The sequence below is a fragment of the Seriola dumerili genome, unplaced genomic scaffold (assembly GCF_002260705.1).
Source record: "Seriola dumerili isolate Sdu_G_001 unplaced genomic scaffold, Sdu_1.0 BDQW01000200.1, whole genome shotgun sequence".
Taxonomy (NCBI): Eukaryota; Metazoa; Chordata; class Actinopteri; order Carangiformes; family Carangidae; genus Seriola; species Seriola dumerili.
The window spans coordinates 662,647-689,343 of NW_019174455.1; the positions used below are offsets into that span (position 1 = coordinate 662,647).

The 26,697-nt window shown below is 41.0% G+C and overlaps 2 protein-coding genes across 4 annotated transcripts; one reads left to right on the top strand and one right to left on the bottom strand.

The window, feature by feature from the left end:
• Positions 1–654: 654 nt before the first annotated feature.
• On the bottom strand, positions 655–3,731 carry LOC111228080 (U3 small nucleolar RNA-associated protein 14 homolog A-like). The gene has a single exon (XM_022753874.1). It carries the CDS (start codon positions 3,694–3,696, stop codon positions 1,336–1,338), a length of 2,361 nt encoding a protein of 786 aa, XP_022609595.1. The 5' UTR covers positions 3,697–3,731; the 3' UTR covers positions 655–1,335.
• A 1,600-nt stretch (positions 3,732–5,331) lies between these two features.
• Positions 5,332–25,978, top strand: ccdc93 (coiled-coil domain containing 93). Of its 3 annotated transcripts, XM_022753909.1 has the most exons (24): positions 5,332–5,431; positions 5,793–5,906; positions 6,656–6,750; positions 7,676–7,787; positions 8,179–8,277; positions 9,200–9,256; positions 9,780–9,880; positions 14,893–14,929; positions 15,185–15,283; positions 15,505–15,555; positions 16,946–17,032; positions 17,808–17,924; positions 18,422–18,484; positions 18,705–18,778; positions 19,930–20,011; positions 20,252–20,326; positions 21,487–21,558; positions 22,785–22,893; positions 23,270–23,352; positions 23,569–23,606; positions 23,737–23,821; positions 24,091–24,204; positions 25,175–25,248; positions 25,371–25,978. In XM_022753909.1, exons 1-23 carry the CDS (start codon positions 5,345–5,347, stop codon positions 25,229–25,231), a joined length of 1,908 nt encoding a protein of 635 aa, XP_022609630.1. In that variant the 5' UTR covers positions 5,332–5,344; the 3' UTR covers positions 25,232–25,248; positions 25,371–25,978. The 3 variants fall into 3 exon arrangements, with proteins under 3 accessions (XP_022609630.1, XP_022609629.1, XP_022609631.1); XM_022753908.1 differs by having other exon boundaries at positions 25,175–25,978; XM_022753910.1 differs by having other exon boundaries at positions 17,811–17,924; positions 25,175–25,978.
• Positions 25,979–26,697: the final 719 nt, after the last annotated feature.

Below are 26,697 nucleotides of genomic sequence, written 5' to 3' on the forward strand. Positions count from 1 at the left end.
TAAAAATAGTGATCACGGTTTATATTTCAATGTCACATAATGACAAAAACAGAACTGAAACCAGGGGGCACTGTTTGAAAAATGACCTCATTCAATAAATCAATTATCAAATAATTTGCTTTTTAATTTTATTAAGTGACTGATGGACCAGCAGTTTCAGCTCTGTATGTTACTGTTAACAATTTGAAATGTTTTTATATCAGCACCAGAACAATAGTACTGCAATATTATGTCATAGATTAGTTTGATGAATGTAAACATAAACATGGTTCTTTTTTTAATTATACATTCCCAAATGTTCAATGTCTAAAAAGCAGCAGCTGAGCAACAACTTTGCCTAAGCTATGCTTTAAATCAGTCAATCTAATCAGATCAATAAATTCAAATCAGATGAAACCCTCTATTTTTTGGTAATTTTTGAATAAGCACTGCAGTGGTATTGTGAGTTATTATTATGATGATCCAGTTAATGAAGGTTTCAAAAGTTTTCCTTTGGACTGTGGAGCCTTGAAACTCACGTGTGTCAGTTACCAGCTTGTGGCAGCACTTCACTCTCAGCTGTGTCACACTGTGGGATCATGTCTGCAAGAACAGTGTTCATCAACACTGTTCAGACACTCTACCAACATCAGACTCTCTACCAGCAGCCACATTTAAAATACTGTTTTATTAAATTCATCAATCATAATAATAATAATATAATAAAAAACAGGCCTATAATAATATAGTCAGCCAGTCTGCATAATGAGTAGTTTTACTTCTGATACTTTGGGGACATTTTGCTGTTAATACTTAGATGCTTTGACACCCTGAAGTCATTTTACAGGGTCAGCTGTTCTGAACATGAGGACTGCAGGAGAACTTCCTCTCTTCATTTCAGATTTTTCTGGCTCTGCAGATTCAGCTGTGCAGGACACAAAGACTGGAAATGTTCCGCAGTATCTTAAAACACGACCTGTATGACAGCAGCAGGCAGGATCAACATGGTATGGTGTCCTGTTCATTACAAATATAGCTGTTACAGTGCATCTCACAGCTGACGCAGCTGCAAAGGGCTGAATGGATCCAAATAACACACACATAACCCAACTCATGAGTTTACAACCATATCTTTAACTCCGCAGATGGAATTTATTTGAAATCTTAACTACTTTTATATATTTGATTTAACACATTTTAATATCAAATACACAATATGAAAGAATTATAGAAAAAAGATGAGTTATAGAATTTGTGAAACAGATTATCTGAGCTCCATAAACACTGAAACACATGAACTGATCATCATCCCTCACACACACAGTTTAATGTCCACACAGCAGCTGCTTGTCCTGATCATTTTGGTTTGGTTTTCTTCTTTAAGTCCACACTCTGTTTACTCCCAGGAGGCACCAGCTTCTTGTTCTTCATCAGCTGCTCCCGGGCCATGGGCTCGATGATGGCACCCAGCTGGGTGACCACCTTGGGCTTGGTGATCTTTCTGACGGTCCGCTCTGTGTTCCAGGTGCGGCCCATGGGAGAGCGGATGGTGCTCTCAAACTGGGCGTGGTTCTCGAAGGGGAAGGGCAGCGTGTTCACCTGGTGGAGGCTGATGGAGCTGTTTCTTTTCTCTGAGATGATGACACTGGGCAGGTGGTTATCTTTCCTGGGCAGAGGTGGGGCAGTCTTAATCCTGAACCTCCTGCGTTTGTTGCGGGATGGCTTGAGGCCTGTCCCTCCCCACTCCCCCCACCCAGGCAGTGTCAGGTCCACCACCTTCGGTTTCCCCATGTCTTCCTGCTTCCTCTTGTCCTTCAAGAAGTCTGAGATGACGTCATCTCCGGCAAACGCCTCTTTGATGAGCCCCCTCTGGTCCAGCTTTTCATCTGAGTCCTCTGCATCTTCGACCGCTGGAGTGAGTGGGACATGGATGACTTTTGTCTCTTTGGTGAGAACTTGTTTCAGCTCAATCCCTCTCTTCCTCTTCCTGTTTTTCTCCCTGACTGGAGCTGCAGGCGGCAGGTTTTTTGTGGCAGGGGGCAGTGAGGGCTGAACAGGTTCTTTATCAGCGGCTGAATCCTCCTGACTGAGGAGCTCCACATCCTCCAGAGTCCTGATCCTCGTCAGCCCTTCTTCCAGCTGAGCTGAAGTGTCTGCTGTTGCCTCTGCGTGCTCCGCCTCAGCATCCCGCCGGGCGTCTGCAAGTCCTCGGAGGAGGCTCGTGAACTCTGACAGCTCCTGCTCCTCTTTGTCCTCTGCTGTAGCTTTACTCTCCTCCTCCTCATCATCATCATCGTCCAAACATATCACAGGTTCTATGTCAGCCTCCTGAACCTGACGATGTTTCCTCTTGCTGTTGAACTCTCTGAGTAGTGCTTCCTCCTCTGTTTCCTTCACCGCCTCCTCCTCCTCTTCTTCTTCTTCCTCAGCTGTATTTCCCTCCACTCTAGCCCCCTCTGCTGTCAGATCCACAGTGCCACTCATCTCTGTGGGATCTACAGAGAGCTTGCATCTCATCCAGGGGTTTGAAGAATCCAGCCCTTGCACTGCATCATTCACAAAATCAGGCATCAGCTCTGCACCAGCTGCCTTATCCTCCTCCTCTTCCTCATTATTCTGTGATGTCACAAGCTTCTGGGTCAGGTCTTTGTTCACCTCCAGCTGCTGCTGCATGGCTTTGCGAGCCCCCTCATCATATTTGGCCATGATGGCCTTGGACTTGGCCCACTTGCCGCTGTTCTGGTGCTTCAGCGACATCCTCTCCTGCATCCTGGCCAGCTCCATCTTGTTCAGCTCCTCTAAGGCAGCAGCCGGGTCGGTTTTCACCATCTCATCAAACTGCTTCAGGAACTCTTTACGCTTGGCCTTATTCTGCACTTTGTGGTATTTCTTGCTCTTGATCTTCCTCTCTCTCCGGGCCTTGGCCTCGTAGTAGGACTGCAGGGCCCGGGCTTTCTGCAGCTCTGCACGGCGGATCTTGGCGTCCTCCAGACTCATTGCCCTCAGCGAAGCTTCCTCAGCAGGGGTCAGTATGGGGTCGTTGATGGGTTGCTTGTTGACGGACAGAAGGGCAAAAATCTCCTGCTCGAGCGGGGTTTGCGCCTTCCAGCCGTTGACCACCCTCTCCATGGGTTTGGGACCAGAGGGCTCCTGGTTCAGGGGGAAGACCAGCTGCTCGGCCCTCTGATTCTGTTTGATGACACCTTTCCACCAGGACACCTCTGAGGCTGCCTTCTGAAAGGCAACATCCCTCTGGATCCTCTCGGTCTCCTGTTTGCTGAGAGGACATTCAACGGTCTTACTGCTCTGCTGCAGGGTCTTCAGCTGCTTCTTGGTCTTGGCAGGAACAGTGGGGTTTTTGTCCATGGTCCGGATGAGGTCTGACAGGTCGACTTTGTCGCCCTCGCCCTCCGCGTTGACCGTGAACTCGGACATCTGGACGGCCGCCTCGGACCTCTCCCCCAACTTCTTTTTCCTCTTACCCCCGAGAGAGCTGATGGCCTCCAGCAGCTTTTGGCGTTTTCGTTCATCCCTGCCGTCCTCCTCCTCCTCACTTGTGATGTTTTCATCTGCCTCGTTTAAATCCTCCTCCTCTCCCGCGTCGTCGTAGACTACGTCCGACTTCACCGCTGCGTCCTCCCCGGTCACCAGGGAGCGTTTTTTAACACTCTCTTTTCTGCTCATGGTCTTTCTGCTTTTCTTCGACACTTTCACCATGCTGAAGTAAACACTATCGAGCCGACTGAATAGGACACACGTGTGCCGTCAACAGAGCCGCTGTCGCAAAATAGTCGCCGCAATGTGAGCGGCAATGTCGTAAAACTTCTTCTTCTTTTTCGGTCAGATGACAGACAGTGCACTACCGCCGCCAACTGGAACTAACCAGACTCTAACAGGACTTTTGCTAATTCTACTAATAAAAGAAAAGAAAAGAAAAGAAAAAGTAAAGAAACGTATACGTTTGTTTAATGTATACCGCTGCCAACATACTGAGGTAAAAACAGATGACACTTATCGTCTGTCAGCATCTTAATTCTGACTAATAGTTCACTTCTTCTATTCCACATTCATCAGCTAATTCATTTCTATGTGCTGCTTTTCATAAAAAACATATTTTTTCCTAAATCAGGTTTGTTTTTGGCGCTTTTCTAGTACAATGCACATTCTTCCAGAAATTAAAAAAAAGTTTACTATAACAATATCCTCTTTGGTTTGGTGTAGATTTGTAGACAAAGAATCCAAGAAGGCACAGAAGAGTGTCCAGCATTATAAAAAAGAAGAGAAAGAAAGAAATATGTCTTCAGAGGTGGAGGGTAGCAAGAAAACAATTAATCCACAACTAAAGGTCCTGTATTCAAAAACTTTACTTAAGTAAAAGTACAAAACTTAAGTTAAGTTTATGGGTAAAGCTAAAAATACAAATAACAATTACAAAATAAAGCTTCTTGCCTATACCCACCACTGGAATGTAACATTTACACAAGTACTGTACTATCTACAGTTTTGGGGTACTTGTACATTACTTTATGTTCCACCACATTCCAGTGGGAAATATTCTATGTTCCATCTACTGTATTTATTTCACAGCTTTAGTCACTTGTTTCAGTTCTGATTCACGTTATTAATGAAACATAAAATCAGATAAAGAATGATGGTACCCAGCAGTAGCCTATATAAAGTATTTCTAATTACACAATAATGCATTGCAATTTAAACCCCAAATTATATATTGCATTAATGTAGTCAAGAAGCTTTATTTTGTAATAGTTATTTATATTTTTACTTGGCTTTATTTATTTTTTATTTCAGGGAAATGGTTGATTTCTGGTGTCCTTGTTACAATTTTTTTAAACAGCAGCTAAGATAAAGATTTATTCTTCAGGAGTGAACAGAGAGCTGCAGCTGTGAGTTCTGAAACCTGCAGCACTCTGCAGCACTGACTCAATCTTTACTGAAAACCATTCAAATATACAATCAATAGGTTACACATGACACATGAGCACATGACATGTGCTCAACATTGTTGTGGAGTCAAAAGTAAGAATTACAATAAAAATAAAAGCAATGAGAAAATATTAAAAAGAAAAATAATTACAATACAATTTAAAAAGCAACAAAAACATAATGAGGTAATTAACTACTGTAAAACTATAGAGAAACCCATGTCATAAGTTATCAAATCATTCCTCTGTAAACAGTTCACCACACACTTTGACAGATTTATTATTATTCTCATTTTAGTATTTACAAGTTCATTTACAAGTTAATATACTCTGTAAATTCCTCTAAACTATGCAGCACTGAGGACCTGCAGGGTCATATGACGCAGTCATGTGACCTGTCATCAACAACTGTTGATATCAACATGGCGACGGCTACGTCTGTTTTCCACAGGGTGAGAACTGGGTCGAAAATCGGCGCCCAGTACGACCAGGAAGGAAACCTGATCCAGGTACAGGTCGTTTAGATCCGTTTTAACAGAGCAGGAGGATTTCGCTGTTAAACAGTAAATGTTTGTCAACAGACAACATGGACGATGTTAGCTAACGGTGGACGCTAGCCGCTAACGGCCGAAATTAAATGTTTTGAACGTCTCAGCAGCGGGTTCAAGAGAACCATCTGGAGTGTCAGTGACCGTCTGACAGGAGACAGAAATATTCTCGCCTCCTGACCTAGATAGAGATTAAAGCTAACTGATTTAAAAACATGTTCATGCAGCTGAAGGGCAGTCATGGCTTTGCTCCAGAGCACTTCAGCAGCCGGGGGGAGATTTTGTTTTCTACAGATGATGATATTGTGTGTTTGGCTCTCAGGTGGAAACGAGAGAGGATGAAGAGCAGAGCGTCAAGCTGGCAGAGATCCTGGAGCTGCTGCTGGCAGCTGGCTACTTCAGAGCCAGGATCAAAGGACTGTCTCCGTTTGATAAGGTAGTCTGGATCTGAGCTTTGTGCTGGTCCCACCAGGCTCCAGGAAAACCCCCTGATCCGTTCCTACTGCTCAGTTGACTCTGATACCACCTGGTAGACTGGAACTTCAGTCCACGTAAAACAGTCCAAGTGACAGAACACATCCACCCTCACCCAGCTCGTCTCCTCTATACCCTCACCCAGCTCGTCTCCTCCACCCTCACTCAGCTCGTTTCCTCCATACCCTCACTCAGCTCGTCTCCTTCACCCTCACTCAGCTCGTCTCCTTCACCCTCACTCAGCTCGTTTCCTCCTCACTGAGCTCGTTTCGACCCTCACTCAGCTCGTCTCCTCCACCCTCACCCAGCTCATCTCCTCCACCCTCACTCAGCTCGTCTCCTCCACCCTCACCCAGCTCGTCTCCTCCACCCTCACTCACCTCGTTTCCTCCACCCTCTTTCAGCTCGTTTCCTCCACCCTCACTTAGCTCGTTTCCTCCACCTTCACCCAGCTCGTCTCCTCTATACCCTCAACCAGCTCGTCTCCTCCACCCTTACCCAGCTCGTTTCCTCCACCCTCATTCAGCTTGTTTCCTCCTCACTCAGCTCGTCTCCTCCACCCTCACCCAGCTCGTTTCCTCCACCCTCATTCAGCTCGTCTCCTCCACCCTCATTCAACTCGTTTCCTCCTCACTCAGCTCATGTCCTCCACCCTCACTCAGCTCATCTTCTCCATCCTCTCTCAGTATCTCCTCTTCCTCTCTTCCTCAGGTGGTGGGGGGTATGACCTGGTGTATCACCACATGTAACTTTGACATTGATGTGGATCTTCTCTTCCAAGAGAACTCGACCATTGGTCAGAAGATGTGAGTGGTTTTGTTTTGTCCCACATGAAGTACTGTGATGGAGTAACACCACCTCAGTTGGATGACTCCAGCTGATGATTAGTATCTGCTTCCATTTCTTTTCCTACTAACATCATACTGCTATGATTCAGATTCATGATTTAGATGTCAGAGGTGAAAGGGATCATTTACTAGGATATTCTGTATTTATCAATTTGTTTCAAGGAGCTATCTCTAAGTTTTGCTATTGCTACATCATTAGCATTAGTAGCTGTTTACTTACCCATCTAGAAGAAACAGGAGTTCAGCATTTAATTTACATCAAAATTCATTTACTCACCAATATCTGTTTCCAGGAGTGGAAACAAACCAATGTTAACTCTTGTCTCTATCACGTCTTTTCTTCTACTGAAGTTAGCATACTAACCAGCTAGCCCTGGCTCGTCTCCTCACTTTCAGATAGGCTGTAGCCTCCAGTCTGTCCTGAAGACGTAGCTGCTTAGAGGACGTATTATAACCTCTTGTCTTGAAAACACAATGATGGCTGAAGCTCTTGTCAAGTGACCCACCTGCTCCTGACAAAAAATCACATTCAGCAGCAGAAAAAAACTCACAAATAGACAATTTTGTCCACATCCCCAGTTTACTCTGTAAAATCTATTGTTAATGAGTTATTAAAGTAATGTGACAAGCAGGGGATGTTCTTACCTTTCTTATTTTTACTCTTTATAACATATTAGAATTACTTTCCACACACAGGTACGCCAGTTATGAAATAACAAAAAGCAAAATGTTTGCAAATTGAACATAAATCACCTGAAAGCTCCATCTATTGTGACTCCATAGTAATTTAATTTAGTTTCAGTTGGTTTTGCAAACAGTTTAATAACTTGATTTATTGCAGATAATATTCTAACAGTGATAAGTGTTTTCTGTCTCCGTGCAGAGCCCTGACAGAGAAAATAGTTTCTGTTCTACCGAAGATGAAGTGTCCTCATCGTCTGGAACCTCATCAAATTCAAGGGCTGGATTTCATCCACATTTTTCCCGTGATACAAGTAAGGGCATTCATCACAAACTGAGACTCTGTCCATATTAATATGTAGAATCTTTTACATGGTGCATTTAAAACAGTTATAATGATGAAGTCAAAGTAATGTGCTGGTGTGTGTTTGGTGGTGGTTTGACTTCAATGTGTTTTCCCTTCAGTTAGAGAAAAGCTCTTTTTCTGTTTGTCAAATTTGGATGAAAATAGTATCAGCTGATAAGTTTTTGGTTGTGATCTGTGATTTCCACGTTTGCTTACAGAGAGACCTCAGTGTTGGCTCATAAACAAGCTGCTTTCATGTGCTGTTTTGCACATGAATAACAGGGTTAGCTGGGGTGCTTCTGTCCTGTGTGGTGTTATTTACCCTTGTGTCTGATCAGCTGTGTGGTTTCTCCTGCCAGTGGCTGGTGAAGCGAGCCATAGAAACAAGGGAAGAGATGGGCGACTATGTGAGGGCGTACTCCATTTCACAGTTCCAGAAGACCCACAGCCTCCCAGAGGTAAGAGCACCTGTCAGTCACAGAGCCAGAGGGTGGCTGTGGTGGCTGCTGGAGTTACATCCAGATGATGGATGACTCTGAGACAATGAGATAAATCGCTGTTTGACCTAATCAATGCAGCTCTTTACTGTTCTCTGGTATGATTACAGAGTTATTTGAATCCTGGAACAATGATAGTTTTTATAGATTGGTTGATCTGAAAATGTAGGTAGTACCAAATATTGGTTCTAAGTCGCCTGAAAATGTGAGTTGTTAGGAATAACGCATAAATTACCCTCAGGAAATGACCAAAAACACAAAGATGGATATGTTCTCCTCTAATACCAACACATGCTTCGAAATCCATATTATCATATACAGTATGTCATATGTTTGGGCCAGGAAAAGAAAAACAATGAATTTCTATGAATGACAAACAATAAAAACAGACAAGGTAAAATATGAGAGTCATAGTGAGTTATGATAAGGAAGTCTAACGTCAAAACAAAAATCGAAACGATAAAATATTCATTCCACATTATTAGATATTAGGTTAGAAATGGAATTCTATGTCAAAATTATGACTAATTCAGATGTTTGAGTGTCTGAGAAACATGATGCGATACTACTAAAACAATTCAAAATGACAACATTATGAGACAGTAAGAAAGAGAAAATAGTGACTGCTTCATATTTGAACTTACCATGTGTATTTTTTCATCAGTGCCTTTAAGTTTTTGTGGAAATGCCTCCACATCAGCAGAAAAGCATCTGAACTAAAAGAGTCAGAAATCAGAAATGTACTATATCAACACATTCATGTAGCAGTATGTTGCAGGTGTGTGGTAGTAATCTTCAGCTGTAGTTTAACATATAAACCAAAGTGTCATTAGTCTATACTGCATGACCTGTCCTCTACATAAGATGAAACCTTTTGTTCTAGGACGAAGAGTTTCTCCAGAGGAAAGACCAGGCTGTGAAGGCAGTTCTGGACGTACTGGTGAGTTAATCAGGCATTACTGTGGCGTGAAGTATTCAGACCCCTTTGCTGATATCTGATCAGGATGCGTTCTGGTTGCCTTCCATTAGAGGTATTCTGTGCACGTCCAACTGGTAGGAGACCCTGGGATACACTTGGGCCTGGTCTGGGAACACCTAAGGCCTCAGTGGCAGCAGGCGGAGAAGGGTGGTACAGACCTCCAGCTCCTCCTGAGGAATGCAGAGACATTCCTGTTCAGTTTTATCCAGTTGAAGTTAAATCGACATCATATTAATATTTGTGCAAGATGTGAAGGGGCCTGAATATTTCCTGACACAACTGTACATACATTAAATGAATTATGTAACTCCCCAAATAACAAAGTAAGAAAGCACAAACATACATAAATATTAAGATCACAGTTTATATGTTCAACAGCAATAATGACAAGTAGTTTCTGATGTGTTTCTTTAATTATATTATATTAAATGATTAAATTATGGCTTGAATTATTTATGTTTGGAGACACTGTGGTGTTTTCCAGAAAGTGTACAAACCACAGAGGAAATACCGGAGACAGAGGGATGCAGGACAGCTGCTGGACGAGGAGTCCAGGGTTCACGCCACCCTGCTGGAATATGGCAGGTAAGATTTCGTGTGTGGGTTTGTGTGTGGTTTCGAGCTGTAATGACCTGTTGGAAGTGTAGGCTACAGTCTCTATAAGCGCATCAGACCATCGGCAGGTAATATTGTTAATAAAAAGAGGGCCGAATTTCATCTGGATCATGTTGATAGACTTGTGTTTCTGGCAAATAATATGAGAAATTAGGTGGACTATTCCTGTTCATGCTGACCATGTGACCACAACCTGCAGATTGAAGATAGTCTGCCATATGACCGCCTGGACCTATCATGTCACAACTTCTCTGTCCATTCTGATCATGTGACTAATGCTTCCTTATAAATGGAAGAGCCCAAAGGTTGCCATTTTATCCTTGACCTGATGAAGGCCTAATGGCTGAAACGCGTCGACATGTTTTTATTGTTGTAATGAAGCCATGAGAAAATAAAGGCTTAGTAAATCACCACCCTCTTGAGTGCCTCAGATTTTGCCAAGAATCCAGAATGATTTAGACCCCCCCCCATTTAGGTCCCCAGAGGGACACTTTTTTCCACACCCAAGAAGCACTCCTTGCACTTTATTTGACTTATTACTGACATTTATTTGCATCTCCTCCATCTTTATCAAGAGTTTAAACTTTGTGAGTAGTCTTTGACCATACACCACAAATTCTCAGTCTCATCCTCATTACATTAAGCTTTAGCGTGATGCCAACTTGAACAGCTACAGCAGTCCATCAGTTCAGACATGTTCAAACCTGTTTTACATGCACTGCAATAATTATTGTTGTTACAAAGCTATTGGCAAAGATGTACTGTAAGCTAATGCAGACAACAACAACAAAACATTTTCAAAAAACAGTAGCATGTCTCTGCAGAGTCACTATCTCCAGTCCTCTGGATAATACACAAACAACATGTATTAAAAGTGTTTCTTCTTTATGAAGTAGTTCCATTGAAGATGACTTAGGAGTCTTCACTGAGGATTATCTAGAGTACCAGGGACAGTGATAAACATACTACTAATGATTTTTGAATGAGTTTATTTTTCAAATCATCTTGGTTCCAGCTTCTTAACTGTAAGGGTTTGATTTTGGACAGCTGCTCAGGAGAGTAACAGGAAGGAGATAGAGAAGGAGAAGGAAGAGAGAGAGGCACACAGCCTGGGCGCTTCATGTGCTTGAGGGAAAAAACAACCGGTTAGAATGATGCAGTGATTTTCAGAAAGTTAACAGTGATCTCGTCAGCAGGACAACCTGGACTATACTGTACTGAGTTTACTGATTTATTGAGACTGAGGCCCACCTGCCAGTGGTAGAATGGCAACAGGTACAGAGCCTGAGTTTGTAAAAGAATAAGAAGCGAGCTGAAAGGTAAGACATAAAAATACGTTTTAAGTTTCGATTTGAAAGTCTGAACGGAGTCAGGGCCCGATAGGAAAAGGTTCTGCAGCCAGCAGACGTCTTTTTAACTCTGGGAACTGACAGGAGCCCTAAATTCTGGTAACAGAGAGCCTGAAATGGAGTACAAGGTTTAAGCAGATCAGACAGGTATGAAGGAGCAAGTCCATTTAGAACCTTATATGCAATCCAAAGCACCTTAAAGTCTGATCTGATATGGGCAGGAAGCCAATGAAGGGAGGCTAAAATTGGTCTAATGTGGTCATATTTCTGGATTTAGTAACAATTCTAGCTGCGGCATTCTGAACCATTTAAAGACTTAATATGAGCATGTGGCAGGCCAGAAAGCAAAACGTTACAATAATCAAGTGTAGATGAAACAAAAGCATGAATTAAGATTTCAGTATCAGTCTTAGCGAGAAAAGAAAGTCTTGGTGATATCTTTAATGTGTGAAGAAAGAGAGGGAAAAATCGAAAGTGACACCCAGATTTTTGACTGGTGTCTATGTCGGGTCGGGCAAACAACCAGCATCTCAGTTTTTTCTGAATTTAGGAGCAAAAAATTATGAGACATCCAGCTTTTCACAGCAGACAAATAGACCTCTAAATTTGTAATCTGAGAGGAATCATCAGCCTTTATAGGCACATACAGCTGAGTATCATCAGCATAACAATGGAAATGAATTCCATGACTGCAAATAATTTTACCAAGAGGTGAAATATAGAGAGAGAAAAGCAGAGGGCCAAGAACAGAGCCCTGGGGTACTCCATATTTCCCAGGAGAGTATGTCGATATAGTGTTAGTATAGGAGACGCACCGGTTCTGTCAGATAAGTAGCAAGGGCCTCCGGTAGTTTCTCAGCAAGAGCAACTACAGTTGCTGGACCAATGTGTCGTGTGGTAAATACATTTGAGCTACTAATGTGAGGACAGGTTAGTGTTCTGCAAACTTGATAAAAAGTGATCAGAGATTGCAGAAGTGACGAGAGAGACAGTCAGACTAGATACCTCAATTCCACGGGATAGGATCAAGTCTAGAGTGTTGCCATTGCAGTGAGTTGGTTTAGCCACAAACTGGGTGAAACCACAAGTGTCAATAATTGCTTGAAAGGCTTTACTTAGAGGATCCCAGGCCTTATTCAAGTGAATATTAAAGTTACCAATAATTAGAATGTTGTCAGTGTCAGTGACAAGACCTGAGATAATTTCACCAAATTCTTCTAAAAACTGTGGATAAGGGCCGGGTGGTCTATAAAGCACCACAAGATGAAATGGTCACAGTCTGTCATCCTGGAGAGGGCTAATCTTATCTGATGAAGAAGATTTCAGTATAAGAGCCTCAAAAGAGTTAAAGGTCACCTCCCGTTTAGTAGTTAACCTGAAAACAACTCAACATATTGAACATAGGTCTAGTTGATTTTAGATATTTTAATGAGGAAAAGTTACACATTATAAATTTACAGCCACACCCAGACACTCCACTGTCCAGTTTCTGTATTTAACACAGCTCATGAAATAATAATAATGATCAGTAAAATAAAAACTGAGCATTACAAACAGCTTGAAGTGATTGCGGCAGGACATTCAAACCAATTTCACATATAACTAGAGACCATCTTGCAATGGGATTACACCAGCTGTCACCCCTGTCAACATCAGGGGTTAGTGATCAAAGATCAAGGATAGGGGAAAGTTGTTGTACAGTCAGCAGTAACCACACAAGCATCAGACAATAAATACAACATAAGAATCACAGTGAGTCACAGCATGACAATACAATGCCTTGCAAAAGTATTCACCTCCTTGGTGTTTTTGCCTTAAAACCTGCAATTTAAAAAGATTTAGATTTTATGTAATGGACCTACAGAAAATAGTCCAAATTGGTGAAGTGAAATGAAAAAAAACAAACAAACTGAAAAGTGGTGTTTGCATATGTATTCACCCCATTTGCTATGAAACCCCTAACAATTACCCTAGTAACTACCTTAGCACTTAATTAGTTAAATAAAGTCCACCTGTATGCAATCAACTGTCACATGATCAGTCACATGATCTCACTATATATACGCAAGTTCCTCCAGGCCCCAGAGTCTGCAACACCACTACTGTAAGCAAGCGGCACCATGAAGACCAAGGAGCTCTCTAAACAGGTCAGGGACAAAGTTGTGGAGAAGGACTGATCAGGTCTGGGTTATAAAAAAAAAAATATCCCAAACTTTGAACATCCCATGGAGCACCATTAAATCCTTTTTTTTTTTTAAATGGAGAGAATATGCCACCACAAAGAAAGGGCAAAAATCCCAGTGGCTAGATGTGCTAAGCTTATATAGACACACCCCAAGCCAGAGACTTGCAGCTGTAATTGCTGCAAAAGGTGGCTCTACAAAGTATTGACTTTGGGAGTTTGAATAGTCATGCACACTCAAGTTTTCAGATTTTTTTGTCTTATTTTTTTGTTTGTTTCACAATAAAAAAATTCTGCGTCTTCAACTTGGTGGGCATGTTGTGTAAATCAAATGGCACAAACCCCCCAAAAATCAATTTTAATTCCAGGTTATAAGGCAAGAAAACAGGAAAAATGCCAAGGGGGTGAATACTTTTGCACTGTATGTGATCCGCTTTCGTAGCTGGTAATAATGTTAACATGTTGCTTTATATTTTTAATTTGTAGCAACAGTTGATGAGAAACATTTCTTTTTCCGAAGTGTTCATGATCATTCTCTTTGTCCCTGCCTTGTCCTTTTATCTGAAGCCCAGTCATGTGCTGTCGTAGTCCTGAACCACACATCATGTATGGTTTCTTATCTGTCTGACATTGTTTTCTCATCCGTCCATCCATCCATCTCCACCTCTGTACTAGAGTGTCAGATTTCCTTCTGTAAGTACTGTACATGTGAAGCCTTCTTCTTCTGCAAGTTTCTTCTCACAGCACTTTGTTTTGTGGTTGAACAGTTGCTCAGAGAATGTTAGTTCTCACATTCAGTGGAAACCTCTTATAGTGATCATGGTTACTGTGACCAAACACCTGATTGTGTGTGTGTGTGTGTGTGTGTGTGTGTGTGTGTGGGGAAGGGCGGTGGGGGTGGGTGGCTCTGTTTGTGTTTTCAGAATTTTACAGTGTAATTATCGTCCCCTCTCTCACAGCAGCAGGTATGTTACCTGAGTGGAGTGTGATGTTTCACTCTGACTGTTCAGACTGGTCTCAGAGCAGCAGAGGACCACATAGCTGTTTGTGTTATTTATCTTTAAATCAGTAAATAGAAAAGCAGTTTATTTCATTACTTCATATTCATGTAATAAATATACAAATGTCAATTAGACTCTAATCTGCATGAGAACTAAAGGAGAGGAAAAAAAACTGTCATAATCATCTGCTTATATGAATCAGTTTGACCCAGACAGTTGTGATCACTGTAAGAGGTTCCACTGTGCTTTCAGCATGATGGATGTGGTGCTGCTCTGATGCACTTTGTATTTTTTTATTTAATCAGACATTCCTCCCCTGAGATCTCTGCCATTTGATGTGCTGATGGTGTAATGTGGCATGGTGTATTTGAAGACGGATGAAGCTTAGGCCTACTTTACTTTCTCATCTTTATGATGTCACAGCAGTTTTTTGTTTTGTTTTTTCTGCAGGCGATATGGATTCAGCAAACAGTCCAAACAAGACAAGGTAGGTGTTAATAAAGAACAGTTTTCTGTTACTCAGAGTGACTCTGCAGAGAGAAGTTAATTTCCTGTCATCAGTTATTATGCAAGCCGGCCTGTACAGCACAGTACAGTGAGATACACTGCTGAATTTCTGTACCTCATTTAGACCAACACACTGGCATTGTCAGCACAAAGATCTGCAGAGAAGAAGTTAGATTTAAGTCTTTCTGTACTGTTCAGTTTCTTTAGCTTCCACATCCTGTATTCTGTTGTCCAGGTGGATGATGGGAAGGCTTTGCAGGCCAATGGCTCTCAGCTGGCTCCTCCTGGGATGGCAGAGGTGTCAGAGGAAGAGGATCTGCAGGCAGCAGAGGAGGTGAGCACTGTTTGTACTGAGTTATACATGGACGGCAAATATATACAGAAATGCATCCAAGTACGGAAATGCAAGAAAAATATAAACAGTGAAAGAGTAAAGATTTATTGAAAAATCAAATTATTTATTGCAGGTAATTCTGTGTCTGATCTCAAATCATGCAAAACATAAACATGAGCATGATACAGTATAGAAACTAACGCAGCTGTTTCTTTCTCTAGATGCGGATCAAAACCCTGATGACTAGCATGGCTGCTATGGTGAATGAAGAGGTAAACAAACCTGTTCTCTGTCTGTTGCCAACTCATTAGAGTTGTATCAACACATTAACTTTACAGACTAATCTTAGACTAATATTAATATCCCACAGCCCCTCTGTCTTCAGTGTTTTCTCTAGTCTCAGGATTGTTTTGTTCAGTCAGTTGTCAGAGCTATGAACTTTTAACTCAGTTTTTAGAGATTGGTTTATTTATGATCTTCTGCCACAGCGGATGCTCCTCCTGAGGTCCACTCCCTCAAAACACAGTGGATCATAAACTGTGCATCATGAAAGAAATACAGCAAAACAGTATCTTATGAAACAATAATCAGAAGTAATGCTAACATGAATATTGCAGAGTATAGTGAGTATGTAGGGTCACATAGTAGAGCTGAGGTGTATTTTGATGTATTTCTTTAAGGTGCAGATTCTTTGTTCCTTTTTATCAATACTATGAAAATGACTGAATTTTACTTTTTTTTAATGAGAAATCAATAAGTTACAGTAACTGAAGAAACGTAGGATAATTCTGTATTTGTCTGGATATTGCAGTTGGATTGAAAATGAATGAACTGGACATGATCATACTGTAGGCTCTAGTGAAGTCTAACGTCTTAATCGTAGTGTGCATTGAGTAATGTGCATAAAAACAATCACAGAAAAGTCACCAGGCTGCCTGTGTGTTTGGTGTGTGCTTAGCTAACATTGCGTTAGCATTGTTCCCTCTCAGAAAGGGCAGCAATGTCCTCGATGGTAGAACACTTCAGTTCAGGCACATGTCCGATGTCCCACAGAGCCAAGTCCATGCAGGTCTTCTCAGACCAGTTCTGCTACAGACACAAACAGTTAATTCCATATCTGTGCCGTCTGCTGCCTCCCAGGCTGCTCCAGTTTTTGAGGAAAAACTAGTCACTTTAATTCTGGAGCTTGAAAAAAGACAGCACCACTTTATTTTGTGAAGAAGGTACAGTAGGATCCAAAGGTCTGAGACTAGATACGTATGTATATATATATATGCAGAAATATTATGACACAATTAATTTGAATGTATTAATATTTATAAATACAAATACTCTAAGGAAACATTGACTAACCACTCAGTGTGGCTTAAAAAACAAACATAGTCTATATGTAAATGAAAGTAGTATTTTACTTTTTTACTTTACTTTCACTCCACGTCTGGAGCCTGTTCATCTCCTCAGTTCCTCTCTTGTGTTACCTAAGTCTTGGTCAATGCAACAATATAAACATGTATCTCTATACTATGGTACTAGTGTTTATTTATAAATCATTTTTAAAAATCATTTGTTAGTTATTACACCCTCTATTGAATTTAACCTGTGACCTTAAAGTTTGGCCCTGGTAATTGAAGGTTTTTGCATCACTGATGTGTCCTCCTGCAGGGGAAGCTGACGGCAAGTGCAGTGGGTCAGATTGTGGGGCTGCAGTCTAAGGAGATCAAACAGATCGCCTCTGAGTACGCTGAGAAGGTGAGTGATACAGAAAACCTACAAGCGACTGAGGGGCTTCTGCACCGGTACCTGGCTAATTGACACGTCGCCTCTGTGTAGCATCGCAATTCAGTCTTCAAATGTATGTATAGCATAGGGTTGAGCGATCTTATCCATAGTCAGATTGTCCTATCATCACCTTGTGAAATTGCATCAATAAGTTAATATGGTAATGTTTAAACAAGCCAAATATCCTCTTAAGATTAGCAACATCAGCTATCAGTGATGTCATTGTCATACATCATCCCTAGTACAGTCATACTCAAGTGTGTTTATTTTTGCACAATCTGGCCCATCCACAGTGTAAATGGTGATCCACATGTACTAACTGTGTTCTTCTTCCAGTCAACAACACACCTTCTCTGTGATTACTGATGCAACTGGTTCCACTTTCCCATACTTTCATAACAATTACTGAAAAAGGGAAAAATGGAATTACAAGTGAAAACGTGTGACTTAATTTTGTTTAAAGTAGCAGTAGAAACAGTTTCCTACTGTCCAAGATCAGAGGGAAGCAGCTAGAGCACCAGTAGAGAATCCATTTATGTTTCAACAGGTTATTGGGGTGAAACATAAGGGAGGGTTATAAATTCAAAGTATATTGGTTCCTGCTTCTGACATTTGCAGAGGTGTTTCAAAACAAAACCAAGCCTGTTCTAGAAGCCTATACTGGATAAAAACCTTCTTTTCTATAACTGTCATATCTTTATATCTATTATATCTGTGTTGTAACATATATCCCATGTGTCTACAGCAGTCAGAGCTGACCTCAGAGGAGCGATCAGAGCGCTACGGCCCGCTGCAGCAGCACCGCAGGGCCGTCGCCTCGCTCAGCAAACAGATCCAGCAGAAGACTAAACAGCTGGAGGAGGTCTGCTGCAGTCACTCACACCATATTGTCTCTCCACTGTGTCAACACAGTGTTACAACCACAGTTACTGTGAAAAGACACACAAGAAACATGTTGATGGCAGAAACCAACTGTCATCAGATACACTCACACACATTGATTCCCACAGAGCAGACACACTGCACACAGTGAGCATTCATTTACCTGAAAGGACTCGATATGGACACATTAAAGGGGACAAACTGATTAACTGATTTCAACAATAAAAATAAGCATTTCATGCAGCCCTACCACACTGAGCCTTCTACTGGTCTGAACTCTATAGAGTTGGTCAGTTATTGATCTAATTAAAGTAATCCAGTGGTATACAATTACTGCTCCACCCCCATCAGGATATAATGTGGACCATCATGATATAATCTCCTTGTCTTTATTTAATCAAAAAAATGAAGTTTCGTATGATCTACAGCGGTGATGTCATAACTGTCAGTAATACGTTTTTATATGTGTTTTGGCAGCTACAAGCCAAACATGCAGAGGTGAAGACCGGCTGTGAGGAGGCCAAAGCTAAACTGATGGAGGTAAGACAGGGCTAAGATATTTACAACCTTTTTCCTGACAGAAGTCTTCAGTCTGACTCATAGCTGTGACAAAACAACATTGATGAAATGATGATCAGGAATTATGTGAAAACAGTGACAATAAGAGATTATATAATGAATAAATCACTGGGAATGTTTCCTAAGAGGGAACTAAGTTTCTGTGAAAAAGTCTAAAACAGGGGTTTGTGTTTCTCTTCAGGCTACAGAGCTCTCAGAGAAACTGGAGAACCAGCTGAAGTCTTTAGGGGAGATGGAGAAGCAGGCTGACACTGGGTGAGTCTACTGATTTCTCCTTCACCCCATGAAACCTGCATCCTGACTTTAGATCTACAAAAAAAAAATCACAGGAATTAAAAAACAATGATGTAGCTGTAGATATAAGTGACTTCATATACATCTGTTGGATATACTGTAGGTCATAAGATCAACAAACAAACCAGTGATTAAAAAAACAGCAATTATGCTTCGGGCATTTGTATGAGAGGAGAACAACCTGGTATCAGGAAGAAATATGTATGAATCTATTAAAGTCATTATACTATTTAATTTTATTGAGTAGAGAAGAACTCACATTTAAGCCCCCAGGTCTGTGTGACAGCTGCAATAAAGACCGCATAAATAAGCCGGATAAATAAAGGCGTTTAATACTAATAACTTCTTCAGTTACAATCAAAAACCTGAGAGAAATCTGTAGCTCTGCTGCCTCTTTGTGTTTGTCAGTTTAGCAGTGAGACCTTTACTGGCCTCTAGTGGCACCTGACAGGAACCATAGGCTCTGTCCCAGTACAGTGTAGTAAACCTTTAACACCTGCCCAGCTGCTGACATTAACACATGAAGAAGCTGGTTTAGTGTCTGACAATAATCAACACACATGCAGAGGTTTGTGATGTATTGGTTTCATTCTGCCATAAATATAATTATTCATTTCTAAACATATCACAGGTACAGTGTGAACACCACAGATGGTTCTCACTTAATATGAAGGATGTTTTCTTCTTAATGACACTGAAGAGAATAACATCACCCAGAGTGGCTTCAGAAAGTCTTCAGACCCCATCAGTGTTTAAACTCTTTACTGTGTTTTAGGTTTAATTCTTAGATTGAGAAAATGGATTATTGAGTATACATTGATGGGCAAAAATATCTGTTATAACAAAATCAGTGGAAATATCCCATTGACTTTTTGTGAACCAGGGTCATGCTAACTTTCGAGTTGGTCTACGAAAATACATCATCCCTGTAGCACTCTATAGCTCACAGTCTGGCAAGATGAATGAATAATACGTTTGCCTGCTGCCATTTTACTGAATGAAGTCAAATCATCCAAATTTGAGAAAACAGAGAGTTCTGCCCTCATTGTTGCTCCTGGGCACTGGAAACATGTGACCTTTGACTGATGTGAGAGTTTTGTTCTGTTGAACAGCTTGTTGGAGAAGCTGAGAGCTCTGGTGACAATGAATGACAACCTGAAGCAGCAGGAGCAGGAGTTCCGCACACACTGCAGAGTGAGTACATCAACACACACAGTGATTATAGATCCTGTTAATCCTTCTCCAAAGTGTGTGTGTGTGTGTGTGTGTGTGTGTGTGTGTGTGTGTGTGTGTGTGTGTGTGTGTGTGTGTGTGTGGGTACAGTGTGTGGGTACAGTGTGTGGGTACAGTGTATGAGTAGAGAGTGAGATTGTAAATCCTGTGTGACAGTGAGTTGTTGTTAATGTTCTCTTTACTGTGTGATGTTGTGTCCAGGAGGAGATGAGCCGCCTGCAGCAGAGCATTGAGGAGCTGAAGATGGCATCAGGACAGGATACAGAGGAGGAGACGGTACATACAGTTCATTCAGGAAGTCTTCAGACTCTTCACTGTTTCTCATGTTGTTATGTTGCAGCCTTATTCTGAAATCATTAAATTAATTCCCCCTAATCAGTCTACACTCAACGCAACATAATCACATGGTGAAAACAGAATTTTAGAAATGTTTTGCAAATGTATTTAAAAGGATAAACTGACATATCAAATTGACATAAGAATTCAGACAGTTTCACTTAGTTGAAACAGCTTTGGCATTGATTACAGCCTCTTCAGCCAGTCTTCTGTTTTCTTTTTTAAACTTTAATTTTTATTTGGATTTTCTCATTTAATTACAATAATACACAAAAAAACAAACAACAAAAGAAAAACACTTCCATTAGTAGCTTATAGGTCCTTCCATTCAGTCACAATGCAACAATTCTGTCCTGTTCAGTGGCCATTACTATAATTACTAGTGGTATCACCCTCGCCCCTTCTGTAATAATTCCATTTCTCCCATTTCCCTCTAAACTGTTCCTCCCACATTCTCAAGGTATGTGTGAACCTCTCCATATCATAAATCTCCTCCACAATACTCAGCCACTGTTCCCTAGTAGGTGGGTCTACCTTATACCAGGCCCTTGTAATTGCCTTCCTGCTATCCCCCAATAATACTTTCACCAGGTATTTATCTCCTCCTTGTACCTCCTCTTGTGGAATGTTCCCCAGATATAATACCAAACAAGTCTTTGGTATCTCATATCCCAGTATCTCCCTCAGCACATTCCAGACTCCCTCCCAATATCCCTCCATCTTTTGACATTTCCAAAACACATGCGTATGGTCTGCCTCCGCTTGACAGTCTTCTGTTTTCATTTTGTCATTATTCGGAATTGAGTGTAAATCATTGAGGGTAAAAATTAATTTAAATGATTTCGTCATGAGGCTGAAACATAAGAACATTAGAAAAAGTAAAGGGGTCTGAAGATTCAGCACTTAATCTATTTGGAATTATAGTCTATATTCACTGTCTAACACATTTTATGTCTTAGCATCCATCTAATACAGTATAAAATACACTTAAGATTGTGAGTCGTCTTCCCTCCCTGAGAATGACCCAACAGTCACATCACTTTGTTTTAAATGCACTCATCCTCCTCCACCTCTTCCTCCTCCTCTGTCTCTTTTCTCAGGAGAGGAACCAGCTGATCGAGAAACAGTACGACACAGACAGAGAGAAACTACAGAAGATCCGTCTGCTCATGGTAATGACTTCTTACAACACAAGATTATATGGAAATGATCTCTGAGAGGCAGTGAGATCACAGCAGCAGATAACACACTACCATATATTATATAAATTGATATATATTTAAACCTCTACCCCACCACATTTCAAAGGGAAATATTTAAATTTATTTCACTTCTTGCATCTGACAGCAGTTGTTACTGGGGTTAAGATTTTATACACAACACATAAAATATGATGCATTATTGAAGATGAATCTACAGAGCTGTTTGTAAAATAGTTCAATTATTTCAACTTCTAATGCTCCTCACATGATAATTCCTCAGTAATAACAGTCTGAAATAAAATGTATAGCACAGCACTGTGAGCATTCAGCATAATGAGTAACTTTACTTTTGATACTTAAAGGTTCTGTACACCACCGTCACTGCCACTGGATGCCACACTAGACCACCGGCCTCTCAGACCAAAACCAGCGCTTTGTCTGCCACAACCCCCACTGGGGTTCTCATAGGGTTCTCCCTCCAGTAAAACCAGGCCAATTTAAAAAATATCACAGTACCTGAGAAAGATTAGATCCTCTCGGGCTGTCAGTCAGGGCTTCTCTGCTGTAGCTGGATTTTAACAGTAATATCAACACCATAAACTCAACATGTCAAAGGTCTGTTTACATCTTATTGTCCAGCCCACAGATATACATAATAATAATAAAATAATACAGGTTTAAGTAATATTTTTAAAGAAGGACTTTCACTACTGCCCATCACACATTCTGAGAGCCAAAGGTGACGTCTTCAGATGTCTTGTATTTATTCTGACCAACAGTCCAAAACCAGAAGAAAATCATTTTACATTAGAAAAGAAGCTAAATCCTAAATTATTCAGAATTCAAACAGTTAGGCTGATGACCTCCTCCACCGCTGATTAGACTTAAACCTACTGCATTTACTACTTACACTGGTTCAGTCGTCGACCTCTGGGAGAAACCTCCATTACAATGGACATAATTGATTTAAGAGAAAGTTTCCAGTATTTCCAGAAACCAGTTACCTGGGTCAGTTCAGATACTGGACTCCAGGAAAACTAGCAGCACATGTGTTATTCCATTAGTCATGTAATGAAAGATAAGAGTCATGAATACCCTCAGAGCTCCTCTTTATGATCCAGATGTTGGGTGAGGAATCTCAGTGACACTCTGCTCCTCCAGCTGGATCACTCAGGACTCCTCCTCTCTCTGTTCAGGCTCGCCGGAACCGTGAGATCGCCATCCTGCACAGGAAGATCGATGAGGTCCCGAGCCGGGCCGAGTTGACCCAGTACCAGAAGAGATTCATTGAACTCTACAGCCAAGGTGGGTTCCTGCTCTGTATCTGTTCCAATCAGAGTTTGTGCTTGAAGAACACTGAGTGTGTTTACATGAGCACTTGGGTCCTGTCTTTGAGCCTTATCCTGTTTTTGATTATATTCAGCATGTGGTCTTCACATGGAACATGGATATCTCACCATCTGAGATTCTCTAAGATGATTCTGTAGGAGTAATCCAGGTAGATATCCATATTTCTGAAACCAAGATAAGCTTTGTACATTCAGAAAACATAACCAGGATACTAGTGAACATGTAAGCACTCTCACTGTGGCATTGTCCAATCAGAAATGACTGACAACAAATAACGCCAACAAACCAGGTACAAAGACAATCTCTGTTCATTCTGTGTCTTCTCATTCAGTTTCTGCCACACACAAAGAGACCAAGCAGTTCTTCACTCTGTACAACACTTTGGACGACAAGAAAGTTTATCTGGAGAAGGAGGTGAGTGACCACAGCAGACAGACAGGTAGGAATTATGCAAAGTTAAAATGTGGCTTTCAATTTAAACTTCTCTAGTTTTAGCAAAACAGTTTAAATATTGATACAGTTAATAAACAAATTGAAGGTGAAAATCACAGCAGACAGTTAAGGTTACAAACAGTTACATCAGTACATTGTTAATGTTAATGATCAGAACATGTGCTTTTAACTCTGTAGGTGAATCTGCTGAACTCCATTCATGACAACTTCCAGCAGTAAGTGTACATATGCTGACCTGTTTATGTTTGTGATGTGACCCACTGAGGTGTATGATGTGATAGTACAGTAGAGACTACAGGTGTGTTTTCACCTGGTCTGTCAGTGATTTCCTGTGCTGTTGTCCAGGGCCATGTCATCTGTAGCAGCCAAGGAGCAGTTCCTCAGGCAGATGGAGCAAATAGTGGAAGGAATCAAACAGAGCCGCATCAAGGTAAAACTCTACTCTGTTGCAGTTTATTTTCATACGTTTGACCATTTCTTTTGTGGTTATGATCAAACTGTCCTCACTGTGTTACCTGCTGAGATCTGGGCACATGGTGACACTGCTGAGCACAAGTCAAACTGAGAGAGATCAAACGATGAGTCAAGTTTCACAGCCTCATCAAGCAGAATTATCCAGAGGCTGAGTCCATTCAACAGTCATTCCAGCTATACAACAGAAGCTGCTACAACACCTTTGATAACTCTTTACTTTTCCAGATGGAGAAGAAGAAGCAGGAGAACAAGATGAGGAGAGATCAGCTGAACGATGAATACCTGGAGCTGCTCGACAAGAGGAGGCTCTACTTCAAAACCGTCAAGGACTTTAAAGAGGTGACCTAACACCTTCATTAGTTATGGATGAAGTTACCTGACAGCTGAGAGGTGTTGATAGGAAGCAGTTTAAAGTCAGACTTTTAGAGAACACAGTTAGAATAGAAGAAGTATACAACCATTGAGTATAGACTGATTAACTGATTGTACCAGGTTCCCTAATTGTTACAAAATATTAAAAACACCTCATTGTAACACAATAACACAAACTACAGCCTCTAAAATGACCATAAAAGCCAATGAACAAAAAAACTATTATACTACTATTATAACTTTCAACATGAGAATTTAATTTCAGACTGCTGAATCAGACTCCAGTGGTTTTAGCTACTGTAGGTGTACTTAATAATCTAGACAATTATTCCTAATTTGTAGGATCAGCATAAAAGAAGTCTGCAAAAATGACCAGAAAGTTCCAAAAGTTTGCAAAGGTTGAAAAAGGTTTTAAAAAACTAAAGTATTTTTAAGAATACACACATTTCGGTTACTGATGCCATTTGTTCTGATTGTAGTTTAAAGACCAAAACACAGATCACCACACATGGTTAGATATTGCTTTATCAGAAACTTGTAACATGAACAAACACTGGGATCCCTGCAAATCTGGGACCAGGATTATGTCCTGAGTGGGACAGTTACAGCTGTTAGTGCTCTCTGCAGGACACACTGAAATGGAGACAAAAACACATCTGTGTCATTTCTGTCCTGCAGCTTCTTGTCACTAATCAGCTGCCGTACACGCCAACACTGATACATGTGTGTGATCAAAGTGGTTGGATATCAGACAGGCCGATGTATGGAAACACGAGTGGCAGATATTAAGACATAAAAAAATCAAATTACAGTGTCGTCAGAAATCTACTATAAATTATTGGTTAACTGATGAGAGTAAAGGTGTATCATAACATGAATCTGTTGGCCTTGGTGACTGATGATGATGATGATGACGTAATGTTTTTCTTTTCTCCAGGAGTGTCGGAAGAATGAAATGCTGCTGTCCAAGCTGAGAGCTAAAGGAGCCTCTTAGCCCTGACACTGCTGCTGGTAAACAGTTTACTCTGGAAACAACATGTCGTCTATATGAATTAACTGATCACTATATTTTCAATTTTACTCACTCTATTTCATTGTTCTTCCTTATGACTGATCTGGTTTTAAACCAGCAGTCAAGATTTCATCTAAAACCCTGTGAGAAGAGTCCTGGACATTTTATTTACATTATAACATGAACATGAACATGACCTTGTGCCAAATCCAGCTAACTGAAAAACACAAACGCCTTTATGATCAGTCACATCGAGTCCTTTAATCCTTCTCAAAACAGTGTTGAATTAGAAAATGAAGAGTGTGTAGGAGCCTCGTAACAATCCTCTAAATCATGACAAGTTGTTTAATAATCTAACAACTTGGGACTGTTGAACATCAGATTCAATCATAACTAACATTTCCACCTTAAAGCTGTAGTCACCTGCTCTCGCTGTAGGAAACACACATTGTCTTTTATGTTGATGATAAAATAGGCTGCAGAGAGGAAGGTCTCATACCCAGTACCAGTGCCTTAACATGTGGTGTGTTTACTCATGTTACATGATGGTCTTCTTAACTGAATTCCTGGCTGATGTATGAAGGTGCAGCTCTAAATGTCTCTTTGTATGTAAAGTTATTTTCTTATGTGCCTCTGAAGGTTGAGCTCACTTCATGTCTTATATTTGTCTCCATCCAATTACCATGTACGTCCAACACACGGTGAATAAATGAGCCTGTGAACAGTTCACATGTCTGGTGTTATCAGTGAGGATGTGTCCTGTCACACTCTGTGTGCTGATTGAAGACAGCGCCCTATCACAAGTTGTTGTCAGAAGTCACATGATGACTGAAGGAAACATCCTGTGTCACCACAGCATCCAGATCTCCTGCTGCATGAACAAGCTATCATATACATCTGCTCCAACATAGTACCATAAGTCCCATCAGTCCTGGAAAGTCCTGGAAGGTGTGTTCCACACAGACAAATAACTACTGTCATAACCTTGACAACACATAACTTTTTTTCACAAACACCTGAGGTTTTAACAGTTGTACTGTGAGCTGTGAGCTTAGCTGAAACAGTACCTACATTTAACAGTGTATCCCTCAGGCTCTCTGTCAGTGTCAGTGCCATATTATTTTCATTACTGGTGTGCAGTAAATCTTGGGACAGGCTAGACCATGAAGGATCCATCTGTTGGAGCCTTCTTGGTCCGGGAAAAGAAGGACACATTTGAAGGAGCCTTTGAAATGGGTAGGTCTGGTCTTGCCGTTGTGACTGAAGGATGAGACTCCTGAATTGTGACACTGCTACTGTCAGACTTGTAGTAAATTTTCACAAAAATATACTATGCATTGAAGGTAAGTTTGTTGTAGAATGGAACCTGGAGGGAATCATTTTTTTTAAATGGTCTGAAAGGCCCTGGGAGCAATGGTGTTGGAGAAGCAGCCGTAGCAAGGCCCAGG